Source organism: Triplophysa rosa, linkage group LG24 (assembly GCF_024868665.1).
Source record: "Triplophysa rosa linkage group LG24, Trosa_1v2, whole genome shotgun sequence".
NCBI classification, from domain to species: domain Eukaryota; kingdom Metazoa; phylum Chordata; class Actinopteri; order Cypriniformes; family Nemacheilidae; genus Triplophysa; species Triplophysa rosa.
Genome location: NC_079913.1, coordinates 9,549,144 through 9,562,010, shown reverse-complemented (window position 1 = coordinate 9,562,010; position 12,867 = coordinate 9,549,144). Strand labels below are relative to the sequence as shown.

Here is a 12,867-nt window from a genome sequence, read left to right as displayed (position 1 = left end):
AAAGTACATTTGAAGAGTTTGTTTCCAAAATGAGATAGATAACTCCGTTTTTAAAGATTTTCAAAAATCATGTGTTTTTATTGTGCATTCGAATTAATATCAATCAAACTGCAGTTGGTTTGTTTTTATTTAAGCCATAATAACTCAAAAATACAGCTAACTAACACAATAAAACACAATAAAAACATGATAACATAATAAAAAACATGTATTTTGAAAAAAATTAAAAACTGAGTTATCTCATTTTGGAACCAAACTCTTCATTTAGACTTTACAGTACATATAAATATGGAAAATAATTCTATAAAATAAGTGCAAACTGAGGGAAATTACACGGTGCAATGTGAAATATAAGAAATAGTCAATTACACTGTTTTTCAGTCTTCTTTCCTTCATGCCACCACCCATCAGGTTCAACACCAAACTATAAGCCAAAAGAAACTATGATTTATGAACCAAACTATATTTTAACTTTAACTCATTATTAATAACTTCATCTCTTACAGCCATTTAAAACTGGTCAATTCTGTTTTTAATTAATTAATTTCAAACCAGAAACAATTTGGTATATATTAGAGATTTATTACGTACGAGTCATGACAGTCATACGTCAGTCCTCCCCACGCGAGGGCGCTGTTAAGACTTCCAGACTTCCATTATTGAAGGATGACCGAGGACGCGACCATTCATATGAGCATGAGCAAGTGGAGATCAAATGGATTAATTCACAATGGACCCATTTGACAGCTGTGATTCTCGGGAAGGAGCTTCAAAGACTGCGGCTACGAATTCACAAACACCGGAGCCGTGGTCCCGGTTCTCCGCTTGGCTCGAGTGCGTGTGCGTCGTTACCTTCGACCTCGAGCTCGGGCAAGCCATAGAGGTACACAAATGATGTGCATGCACCTCGTACATCTGTTTGCTTGTTACAAGGGTGTTTGTACTACACCCTTGAAATGACTGATAAGGTGTAACGTTAGTGGCGTGTCTTTGTCAGTCTATCTTGTTTGCAATGCTCTTTATATCATTGTTAATTCAACAACATGTCTGTCTGTGTATCAATGTGACGTTAACCTTATTGTCATCATCAGCTCGTTTACCCACATGATGTCAAGCTCACGGAGAAGGAGGTAAGAATTTACAATATTAGTGTTTATTTCCCATGAATTATATTTCAAATGGCTGTGTATGTAACAGAATATGTAGCAATGATGATCAAAATGCACTTGTTTATTAAATTAAATCATCTCATTTTTTGTTTTTAGAAAACAAGCATCTGTTATTTATCCTTCCCTGATTCATACTCAGGTAATTCGTATTAAGAGTCTTTTATAGATGTTGTTGTGATATATGAAACATGAGCATTCCAGCTCATTCACATGAGTCCATGTCTTTCCCAGGATGCCTTGGAGACACTCAGTTTAGCTTCAGACTGCGGCATTCGGTGGGCCGCAGGGGCTCTTGGTTTGGACAGGAAGATGCATACAACCGGGCCGCACCTGTGACTTTGCAGGTATGAAATGTACTTGCATTCAGACATTTTCATGTTCATGTTTTCATCCTCCGTCTCTTCTATCAGCACTAGTGGACGACTGTCATGCCAGTGTCCAGAAAATGTTTACTAGACTTGGACCAGACTGATGGTGTACTAACACAAACTTTGGGTGGAATAACACCTTTAGTATGGCCATTACAAATATTCCCAGAATGACCCAAATATATTGCTTTAGAACTAATTAACTGCACTTTATATCCCATTTTTGAAGACATTGTCCTGTGAATTATGCTGCTTTCACGTGCTCTCGGAAATTCGATAATTCCCAGTTCAACCCGGAAGTAACGTCTGGATTTAGACACATTAACAGTATTTAGTAACATTAATGTTACTAATGATTTAGTTGCATTAAAACATTACAAGTATCTACTAACAATAAAAGAGCCCTTTTCCATAGATTAATTCCAGGTTGAAGTGGGAATTATCGAATTTGCGCTAGCACATGAAGGCAACATTAGTTTTAAACCATAGACGAGGGGTCTCCAACCCCGCTCCAGGGGAGCTACCATGTACCATTCTGAAAATTTGAGCTTTCATTCCCAAATCAAAAACACCTGAACCAGCTAATTAACATGTTCAAGGTTGCTTGATAATTACAGACAGGTGTGTTGGAGCTGCACTAGAGGACGGTAGCTCTCCAAGGTTGGAGAATAAAGATCACTGCCATAGACTAAAATTAATTTCATAATGCAATAAATAATTAATCTGTTATAATAGCATGTAAGTGCACCAGTGAATCTAAACCCCCCATTATCCACAATTTGACCCCAAAGTCCCCCACTCTCAATTTCTTCTACAAGATATTCTAGAGTTTGGCATAACATGAAAGATGTACTGTATATCTGTAATAAAAAAGAAATGACACAATTTTTTTTACCTTTTTTTTTAAGCCTATAGGTTTATCTTGTTTTGAAAACTTTTAAGTAATCTTGAGGCCCCCTTTGAAGTTTGTTTAGGCCTACTAGTGGTCCTCCTTTAAAGCAATACATTCCAAAAATGGGTAAAAAAAAACTGAACCCAGAATTTACATGAAAATTGCATGTATATGATTTAATTTCTCTTTTAGAAGGAGCATGCACATTTCCATGGGTATGTCTATTTCAGACAAGTGAAAGATGCGTCTGTCAAAAGAGGCTACTTTCAGAAGGTGTGTAACTCGACTGAAATATACACGTTTATTCTGTCGGAAACAAAGGTTTACAACGCTGTAATTTAATGTCTTCTGTTAATTACTGTATTTAAAAAAACAAATATGTGCATGAATAGCTGTTTGGTAGTTTGTTCAGAATATAATGTAATCGTAATTATATGTAATATTATTTACAGTCGTTGGTGGTGGTGTCCAGACTGCCGTTTGTGGAGTTGTTCCACTCTTTGCTGCAGGTCATCGCCCCCGAGTACTTTGAAAAACTTGAACCCTGTTTAGAGACTGGTGAGGTTAATTTGACTTTATGGCCCGGTTTCACAGACACGGTTTAGCTTAAGCCAGGACTATGCCTTAGTTGATTTAAGATATTTATGTCGCTTTTATAAAAATGCCTTGAAGAATACATTACGGGTCTGCATCTTGAGACAAAACAATGGCACTAATATATTTTAAGATATTTCAGGGCCAGTTATATTCAGTAACGACAGGTCGAACATTCATTTTAGTCTGGGACTAGCCTTAAAGGAGTCATATGACATGGCTAAAACGAATATTATCAATTGTTTTAGATTTAATGCAATGTGTATACACGATTTAAGGTTCAAAAGCGCAGATTCTTAACAAAGCTCATCGCTCTGAAATGCGAGGTGTGCTATGATTGGCCAGTGCGTAGTGATTGGTCGAATACTGCAAGCGTGTGAGGGAAATGTAACGCCTCTTACCATATTTGGAACATCAGGTTCCAAAGCAATTGTACTGACAGGCACGCCCACCTTACTTGCGTATACATTTGGGCGCTCTTAGTCAAATCATACCACGAACTGACGTAGATTTGTGGGGGTGTGGTTACACGAGGCGTTTCAGGCAGGTCTGGCTGAGCATTTGCTTTTAGATAGAATGCATCTTTTGTTCCGACACTTTCATTTTTGCAATTTTACGTGTCTAATACATGCATGGGCAACTTATAACACGCCAAAGACACAGAAAAACACGTGTTCACGCCATATGACCCCTTTAAGCACTGTCTGTGAAACCAGGCCTATATGTTTCTTTTTGGAGTTCTGACTCAATAAAGAGCAGAATTTAAGGGAACAACTTAACCTAACCTAATGTAATATTATTTGTTGTAGTCTGCAATGAGATTGATCAGTGGCCTGCACCAGTACCAGGGCAAACACTTAACTTACCTGTGATGGGTGTGGTGATGCAGGTGAGACCTATCAACGTTTGATAACTTTGTGTTTGATTGTAGTTTCACAGACTAATCCAGAGCTCTATTTGCAGGTCACAATTCCCTCAAACGTTGAAACACCAGCAGGAAGCCTCTCTAAACAGACACAACAAGAGGTACCTACTGTACCTCGCACATGCATTCTCTTAATAAGAACTTGTATTTGAATGTGACTTTGTGCTCAAAGATAACAACATAAAATGTTGTTTTTATAGAATCTGCTCCCTGCCCCCATGATTCTTCCATCAGTTCACGAGCTGGACCTTTTCAAGTATGTTACTGCTTACATGTGTTCTGTAATGACTAAACCATCTGTTGAGTTTGCAGCATTCAGTGATTGCGCACCATAGCTACAGATTACCCTAATTGACCTTTCATGTGATTAGATGTTTCCAGTCAGTCCTGATTCACGTGCAGATGCTCTGGGAGCTGATGTTGCTAGGAGAGCCAGTGGTTGTCATGGCACCCTCTCCAACTGGCTCCTCGGAGACTGTGCTGGCCCTGGTCAGGTAGGGACATTGTGTTCTCATTACACAGTTCCCAGCAGTGCACACATGACGGTTATTATTAACTTAGCATGTAAAAATCTCCTTTATGGTGCAAAACATATAAAACTAAAATTAGTTTGGTAAGTGATATTAATAAATGGTCAAAAAGCCGTTTTTAAAGCAGTTTTAAACTTTTGTGTTTATATGAGATGCTCTTTTGTTGTAGCTCCATCGCCCCGATGCGGTACTGTGGTGATTACAGACCCTACTTCACCATTCATGACAGTGAATTCAAGGAGTATACCACCAGAACTCAGGCTCCGTAAGCAAAGACACACAGCCACTCTTAAAGAGGACAGTTTTTCAGAAAAATGAAAATCTGTTAGTATTTATTCCCCTCATTGTTCTATATAATTATATATATTACGTTGCCTTTCTTTAATTCAATGGATCACAAATAATGTTATTATTAAAGAATACCTGGCTGCTTTTCCCATATATTGAAAATGAATTGGAGCTGGGCTCCAAGGTAAAAAAAATTCCACAACAGTTCAAGGTTTTTGAAGCCATTTAATTTTGTGTGAAAAACAGATGAAATCGTTGTAACTAAATTCATCCCTTTGATATATATGACCTTTGGTTGACACCATTTTTGTAGTACATACAATTCCCACCATTGACAAGATTTCCATCATTTATGACACAACGCTTCCCATTATTAGAATGTTTATCTGGCTTTCCATGTTTTCAGTGTTATACAGTAGGAGGTGCATTTGATGTATTGTATGTGCCATCATATTTTCTTTTAAGCATTTTCTCGATAATAAAAAGCTTGCATTGGCTGGCAACGTTTTTAAAACACTGTCTACGAGTTAAGAGCAAATTATGCCATCATTTTCATTTTTGGGTGATGCTGTTCCTTTAAGAATTTCATGATGGATTCTCTAAAATGCGAACCACCTCCGCATTGTTTAATGCATGTGACACCTCTGTGTATTTTCTTCTGACAGTCCTAACGTGATACTGGGTGTCACAAACCCTTTCTTCATAAAGACTTTTCAGTGCTGGCCACACATCATTCGCCTCGGAGACTTGAAGATATCTGGTAAACAACACTGCATTTTAACCCCATAATGACTTGTACAGTATATGATGTGTGCATGCATGATGTTTGAGTTTGGTTTCTCTTTCCTGCAGGTGATTTGCCAAAGCAGTTGAAGATCAAGAAATTGGCTAAGTTGAAAACGTTGGATACAAAACCAGGTACACAACAAGAGATTGCGTTAGTCTGTTTAAAGGGATACTTCACCCAAAAAAGTGAAAATTCTGTCATCACTCACCTTCGAGTTATTCCAAATCTGTATAAATTTATTTGTTCTGATGAACACAGAAAGATATTTGGAAGAATGCTTAAAACCAAACAGATCTTGCCCCCCATTGACTCCCACAGTAGGAAAAATGACTTTATCTTTTCTTTGTTCTGTTGAACACAAATTAGACATTTTGAAGAATGCAGGACATTTCTGGGGCACTTTTGACTATCATTGTATTTTTACTACCATGGTAGTCAATGGGGGGCAAAATATGTCTTGTTATAAACATTCTTCCAAATATCTTTTTCTGTGTTCATCAGAACAAAGAAATTTATACAGATTTGGAACAACTCGAAGGTGTAAATGATGACAGAATTTTCATTTTTGCGTGAAGTATCCCTTTAATGCAAAATTGTATCTTTGAGATTTTTCCTGTTCTTTCTTAAAGGTATATACACAGCATACAAGACTTTCCTACAGAAAGACAAAGCCCTCATCAAACGAATCTTAAAGGTTGGCTGCAATTGTTCGTTCGGTATTGAATTGAAACCAAAAGCAATATTAAGTGTCCTCTTTTTGCCTTCAGGGTATCCAGAAAAAAAGACCATCAGAGGTGCAGAGCTCCATATTGAGGCGGCATCTGTTGGATCAGACGCAGAGTTTCATTTTTCCACTGGTACCTAATGACAGTCTTACTATTTTATTACTACTTCATTCATTGAACAGTCCTCATCTTCGAATTCACACCATTGTTTGTCTTTAGGAGCAGTACTTGTCCAGTCTCATGCCCCCGCAGAGAACTGTGTCTCCATGGAAGGTTGGTTCAAGATGATATGATTAGATTTGAATTGATAGAGATCAATTCATTACATTAATAGGAGACGTGGGTCGCTTGCCTCATTCCATCTGAATCTCAGCCAGTTTCCAAATACAAAGCCAGTTCCCAAGCTTGTTTAGATATTAAATTGTTTCATGTTTCTCAGACTCCTCCACAAATCCGACCCTTCAGTCAAGAGGAATTTATTAAGACTTTGGACCAAGGAGGGCCTCATCTTACCTCAGTGCTCAAAGGAGATTGGATGGGACTGTACAGGTGACACACCAGGAAGATCAGAATTAAAACCCAAACCTTTTATTCAGTTGTCCATATGAAGTAATGTCTGACTTTCAGGAGGTTCTTCCGTTCTCCAAACTTTGACGGCTGGTATCGTCTCAGGCACAGAGAGATGACTCAGAAAGTGGAATGTCTCCATTTAGAGGCCATCTGTGCAGCTGTGAGAGTATATTAATCCCTATTCCCTAAAATAGTCTCTGCTTCAAAACCATTGAAACTTAAAAAAAATCTGTAATTCTGAATGCATAATTTTAAATGAAAAACACCTGCCTGCTAAAATGAAAGATCACTGGAGTGGTTACATCAAATCGGTGTTGCACTACAAGAATATTTTTTTCTGCTTTTGTTTTCACTCATTCAGGATCTGTTGGCTTGGACCAGAGACAAATCGGAAGTAGAAATTGTTGACCTCATCCTGAAGCTGAGAGAGAAACTGGTTAATTCATTTTTATGTCTGTGTTATAGCATGAATAAAACGCATGATATTGGGGTGTTAGCGTCACGTTCTACCGACTGGGCTACAGAACCTGAAAAAGTTTCTCTCTGCACCTCCTATCCAGGCAAAAGCTCGAAGGCACCAGCTTCCAGTCAAAGAAGAACAACTGGAGAGATTAGAGCAGTCCATTCAGACCATCATCAGCTCCCTGCCAGAAGATCTACAGACAGTATTACACAGACAATCACAGTCAGAACCACATGAACACTGACATATACACAGGCTCTCTGTGCCACAACGCTAATATTTCAGAATACCAGCTATCAATGAACCCCTGACACCTGCACAGGTATAAACCAACAACTATTTTACCAGTAAAACACACACACTACCTGAGAGGCCTTTCATTATAGATATACAGGAGAGAATTTACAGGCGATGCTGCTAGACAGCACTAGACAACACATGAAGAACACGGGAAGACTGCAGTTCATAGATTGCAATAATTTTATGTTCTCATCTGTAAGTGTGATTTTAGGGTTTTTAAAAATGATTTATTAAATATCAAAGCTTTTAGTTCTGTAATAGTGGTATTATTCTGGGGTCAAGGACACTCACAGCATCACTTTTGGTTACAGTTTTTGACACAGTACCTCTAACCTCAGCACAGAATCACCTCGTGCACGTTGTTGTTTGGCCGATTTTTATGGAGTTCTTATATGAGATAAGGATTTTATGTAATTCAGGGCTGGATTATTGAATACAGATCAGTCCATATTGAAATTCATTTTTAATTCAGAAGCCTAATTGATAGTATAAATCCAGGATTTTTGAATTGAGGCTAGCATAATGTCTGCATGGTTTCAAGAGAGATTTAGTCACATGAAAGAGTTGGGTGATGTGTTTCATAATGTAATCGCAACAAATGTGGAGCTGGTTAAGTTTATACTTAAAAAACAGTACCATTATGTGTAAGGTACTTAAATCTGTATAAACTGTATTGGGCACAAATGAATGCTTTTTGGTTCCTGTCTGGGTTTTTTGTGCTTTTAAGGATTTATTTATTTATTTTTTGGGGGGGGGGTTGTTATTTTCTTAAGCAGGCTGAAATTAAACTATTGCTACAGATCCACTTTTACACACAATTTCATTTTGAAAGGGCTTTATTTTGTTTTCATAGTCGTGTTTTATATTAAAGTCTGTTTAAACAGACCAGCAAGACATCTTATGTGGTAAAGACATTTGACCTACAGTGCTTATTGAAGTCATGTCTGAAGAAATGGACGCATCTCTGTTTTTAGGAAGAATCAAGTGCACAAAATCTTTTTTTTAATGACAAAAGTTTCCTTTGCCATTTTGTTTTGTGCCTAGTAAGAGCTGACTTTTCCTAATTTATCATTTTAATATTACAAGGGTTTAAAATGTTAGTATTAGACAATGGCAAATTCTGTTGTGCATACAATGTATGGAAATAAAACTTGTTGAATCAACTCCCAAGTGCATTTTTTTTCTACTTCTTCACTGTTTTTAATACAAAAATGACAAAATGCTTGAGAGAAAAATTGTTTATTTGTATGTGTATGACTGCAGGAATGCTGGAATTTATTTACAAAAGACTGACATGGTGATGAAGTTTCTCAAATGATTTATATGCATACAGTAGAAATAAACAAATGTAGCAGTGCAGTCATCAAAAGCCTCAGGATATATCAGGAAAAAACCTCCAACGAAAACTTGAAAGGTACTGGAGGCTAACCAATTCAAAGCAGACTAGAATCAGTTCTGTGTTAAATATATGAATGGAGTTCACCATGAACCATATAAATGTGCTTATGTCTGAAAGTAAATGTCAGATTGATAATAGCTTTACCTCTTAACAGCCCGTTTAGTTTTCATTAGAAAAAACAAATATTTTACAGGGCCTTCTTTGGCATGAATCATTCTGTAGATTTGAACCTTTAAACATATCCAAAATAGTGTTTTATTAAAATGTTGTGTTATATAAGTCTATACAGCAGAGACTATATTACATATCTCTACATATTATACAAACTGAATTGAAACAGTCTGTTGCACCCATGTGCAAGAGTCAAAACAGTGTCAAGATCTAATATTCGACTTTGTTTCTTACAGGAGAAGTTTTATTTATTGTTTCTCAGAAACACACCCAAAACTCTTTACCCTCGTTACCCTTTAACTTTGCACACTAAATCATTGGTCAATAAAAATAACAGAATATTTCTCTCAGCACAGTAGAATCATAAATTGTCTTTATCGCATCCCTGCCGTCCACCAACTGTATGCCTGCTGCTTCAGCACGGCTTGTTTCTCTTGAGGACTAAAGTGCAAAATAGTCAGAATGGCCGTGAGAGTCTGCTGGCGTCCTCTGGTATCATGGAGTGTGAGAAACTTATAAATAACATTCTTCAGGTACTCAAGATTAGCACCATCTCTTCCCTGGTCCCGAATACGCTTGTCCAGCTGACCACGTATCTCAGCAATCTCTTCTTCATGTCTCTCCCCATTAGCGATCAGCTTCCCTTGTAGCTGGCGCAGGTCTTCCTCGAGTCGATGTTTTTGCTTGCGTAAGGCGGCTACCTCCACCTCCTTGCGTGCCAGCTGTTCGGCGTACAGTAATAAAGTTGGTTCATTTGGCCCGGCGATTTTGAGCGCTTGAGCGATGATGTCACTTTCGTCATGTGCTGGATTATCCCCCTCCAAGTCACCTTCTTCCATCGCTGCGCCGTTATTTGCAGCATGCCTCTGATGGCTTCCGAAGCCGATCACTGCGGCTGCCCGTAGCCGCTCCAGCTCGTGGTCTTTCTCTGCCAGCAGGGCCATTGTGCGGTCTCTTTGTTTGTGCAGCTCTCCCTCAAGCCGCAGGAAGTTCTCCCTGTGTTGGGCTTCCAGCCTCTCAACTTCCTGTTTATGGGTCTGCTGGAGCACCACGAGCCCTTTCTGACGCTCCTCCAGGTCACGTTTGTGCCGTGCTTCTGCTTCATCGGACAGAATTCGAAGGTTGATGTACTTCTCCTTCAGTTCGGCCAGCTGGTCTCGTGCTTCCTCCAGCTCCTGGGCCTGGTTGCCATCTTTTGTGTTCTTGGTTTTCAGAACACCTTGGGCCCTTGTTTTGTAGCGTTCAAACTCCTCCCTCAGTTGCCGGAGCTCTTGCTGGTAGTGGAGTGCGGTGGCTTTTTCACCATCCGAGGCGTCCAAGTCCTTCTCGTCCTCCAGAAGCTTATCAATATCCAGATTCTGGTCTTGAGATCTTTGTGCAGCCAACAGCAGTAACTTCTTCACCTTCTCAAGCTTGTCCTTCAACACGTCCATGCTCAAGTTTGTTTCATCGATGTTTAGATCGGAGGTTGTCCTGTTGACCGCTGCGATAGCCAAGGTTTTGTTTTCAGTGTCTAGTTGAAGGATGCGCTCCCGCAGCCTCTGAGCTTTCTGTTGGTCCTTCTGTCTGGCCTTCTCGCAGGCACCCAGCAACTCGGAGAGCTCAGACACACGCTCCTCAAGGCTGGCAACTCGTACCTCCTCCATCTGAGCCTGGCCTCTTTGACGTTCCTCTGCATGTGCCGCCTACATAGACACATCAAGAAATAAAAAATAATTTTCAGACGCTTATAAATAAATTAACTGCTAAATTTCACAAATTTAGTTGATCCTGACACAAGTAATACCTAGATCGAATAAAAATTTACTACAAAAAATGTTAAAGGAAAAGCGAAAAAATCTGTTTTAAACTTACCTTTTGGATCTCTTGTTGAAGTTGCTGATTGAAGTGGGCTTTCAGCTCTGCTATCTCCTGCTGGAGCTCCTCCACACGCGGGTCGGGTTTGCTCTTCTCCACTTCTGCAGCCTTCAGGCTCTTCCTCAGCTCCTCATGTTCCTCAGTGATCTCTTTCAGTCGCACCTCGTAATCCAGCCCTCTATCTGCCGCCCAGATTGCTTCGGCTAGGGATTCTCGAGCATCTTCGAGCGTAAGTTCTGCATCCTGTCTCAGACCCCTCTCCTCCTGGAGGAGTTTCTGGAGCTCTCTGAGCATGTGCGCGTGGTCACCTTGCTCCTGCTCCCGTTCGTGCTGTTGGGTGATGACTCGGGCTTTGCTCTCTGCCAGTTGCTCTTGCAAGCTCTGGAGCTCTGCCTGGTGCTGCTTCTGATCTTCTTCCAACCTGGCTTGTATCTCCTCCAGTTCTTGCTTCATCTTCCGCTTGTCCGCCTGGAACGAAGCTTCCATTCTGGATTTCTCTTGAGTGACGGTGGCCAGAGAACTGGTCAGGGTGGATAGTTGCGATTTTAGTTGGATGATACGACGGTCTGCGTCTACTGCACCGGAAACAGCAGTTGGTTGCTCCAGAGATCCACTGCTGCTGGTGCTGATACCACTTTCGGATCCATTCGCCTCCTCAGTTTGCTGGTGCAAGACAGATGCGACAGCACCAACAGCTCCATCTACAGTACAGGTTTGGTCCTCTTCTGTTAGGTCTCCCTTAGTGCTATTACTAGTCACACTATTGGCTGTATCAGCAGAAGCTGCTGTGTCCTGACTATCTTCACTATGAAGGGAACAGCGGTCATCCCCGAGGTCAGCCAGCAAAGGTCGTTCTGCGTTTCCATAGCTTCCACCTGAAGAAAGGCTTTCTCGATGGTTGCTTAGGTCGACTTCTTGAGAAATGGACAGTACTTTCAGGCTGGCTTCCAAGGCCTCTTTTTCCTTAAGTAGGCTTTGGTATGCTCTGACAACATCTTTAAAACGAGTTTGGTACTTTACAAGTTGTTTCTTCTGAACATCAATGGTTTCAAGCAGTTCCTTCTTGCTTGGGCCTCCACCAAAGCTCATTCCAAACTTCTCCATGTTGTATCACTGTCAGTCAGGTTTCATACTTAAAGATATAATCTTCACCTGCAAAAGAGCAAATTCAACTTTTTTGATATCAAAAAGCAAACACTGCAGAATTGTAATATTTGACGTTTTATGAAGTGAATCCACATGGACACATAAATATAAATACATGCAATGCATCATAACCAGTAGTATTGCACTAGCCAGCTAAATAATGACCAATATACAGTGTTGTTGCTACAATACTAAGGTAAATTACAAGTAAATATTAATAAGCTGACATAGACTTTAAAATAAATATGGCATTAGGTTTACTGATCATATTATTGTTTGTTGGCTAACTAGCTAGCAACTTGGAAGTCACAGAAAATGAGCACATAAAAGCACATCTCACGACACGACACGAAACGCGTTGTGCATACAGCATTAACTGTATGTGATATTTGGTACTATTGGTGTTCACGTAATTAGTTTTACAAAGAGAATTACCGCATTTACTTGAATACGTGTCCTGTTTACTTGCTTAACAATCTCTTCCTGGTTGGAATGGGAAGTGACGTATGCGTGAAAAATAAAAGTCTAACCATTTAGTTTTTAAAGATTTATGTAAAGTTTTTCGATGCAGTTATGACTGTATTACAGACAGGATTTAATTGCATTAAGTTATAGGTAAAATTATTATATATTTTGTTACCAATTGCACATTTGTAAGAAAAGCACAAAAAATGCACAATTTA

At 39.5% G+C, this 12,867-nt stretch overlaps 2 protein-coding genes across 3 annotated transcripts; one reads left to right on the top strand and one right to left on the bottom strand.

Moving 5' to 3' along the window:
• The first annotated feature begins 650 nt into the window (after positions 1–650).
• Positions 651–8,768, top strand: dennd6b (DENN/MADD domain containing 6B). Its single transcript, XM_057324220.1, has 20 exons — positions 651–883; positions 1,092–1,130; positions 1,266–1,308; positions 1,401–1,513; positions 2,622–2,702; positions 2,882–2,987; positions 3,833–3,912; positions 3,987–4,049; positions 4,149–4,204; positions 4,320–4,442; positions 4,648–4,743; positions 5,432–5,526; positions 5,619–5,684; positions 6,183–6,247; positions 6,321–6,410; positions 6,498–6,551; positions 6,718–6,827; positions 6,906–7,008; positions 7,210–7,284; positions 7,409–8,768. Exons 1-20 carry the CDS (start codon positions 731–733, stop codon positions 7,553–7,555), a joined length of 1,758 nt encoding a protein of 585 aa, XP_057180203.1. The 5' UTR covers positions 651–730; the 3' UTR covers positions 7,556–8,768.
• A 73-nt stretch (positions 8,769–8,841) lies between these two features.
• gcc1 (GRIP and coiled-coil domain containing 1) lies at positions 8,842–12,681 on the bottom strand. 2 transcript variants are annotated; one of them, XM_057324658.1, is made up of 3 exons: positions 12,620–12,681; positions 11,036–12,190; positions 8,842–10,866 (listed from the first exon to the last, which is right to left on the bottom strand). In XM_057324658.1, the coding sequence occupies exons 2-3, from the start codon at positions 12,140–12,142 to the stop codon at positions 9,556–9,558; spliced, it is 2,418 nt and encodes an 805-aa protein (XP_057180641.1). In that variant the 5' UTR covers positions 12,143–12,190; positions 12,620–12,681; the 3' UTR covers positions 8,842–9,555. The 2 variants fall into 2 exon arrangements, with proteins under 2 accessions (XP_057180641.1, XP_057180642.1); XM_057324659.1 differs by having other exon boundaries at positions 12,629–12,671.
• Positions 12,682–12,867: the final 186 nt, after the last annotated feature.

What these genes read in the sequence shown, in the direction of transcription:
- dennd6b (XM_057324220.1), top strand. Translation starts at nt 731, where the DNA reads ATGGACCCATTTGACAGCTGTGATTCTCGGGAAGGAGCTTCAAAGACT. An exon ending in CCGCACCTGTGACTTTGCAG is followed by an intron (nt 1,514 to 2,621) that starts GTATGAAATGTA and finishes TTTCTCTTTTAG; the next exon opens with AAGGAGCATGCACATTTCCA. An exon ending in AAAGAGGCTACTTTCAGAAG is followed by an intron (nt 2,703 to 2,881) that starts GTGTGTAACTCG and finishes TATTATTTACAG; the next exon opens with TCGTTGGTGGTGGTGTCCAG.
- gcc1 (XM_057324658.1), bottom strand. Translation starts at nt 12,142, where the DNA reads ATGGAGAAGTTTGGAATGAGCTTTGGTGGAGGCCCAAGCAAGAAGGAA. An exon ending in TTCAACAAGAGATCCAAAAG is followed by an intron (nt 10,867 to 11,035) that starts GTAAGTTTAAAA and finishes GTGTCTATGTAG; the next exon opens with GCGGCACATGCAGAGGAACG.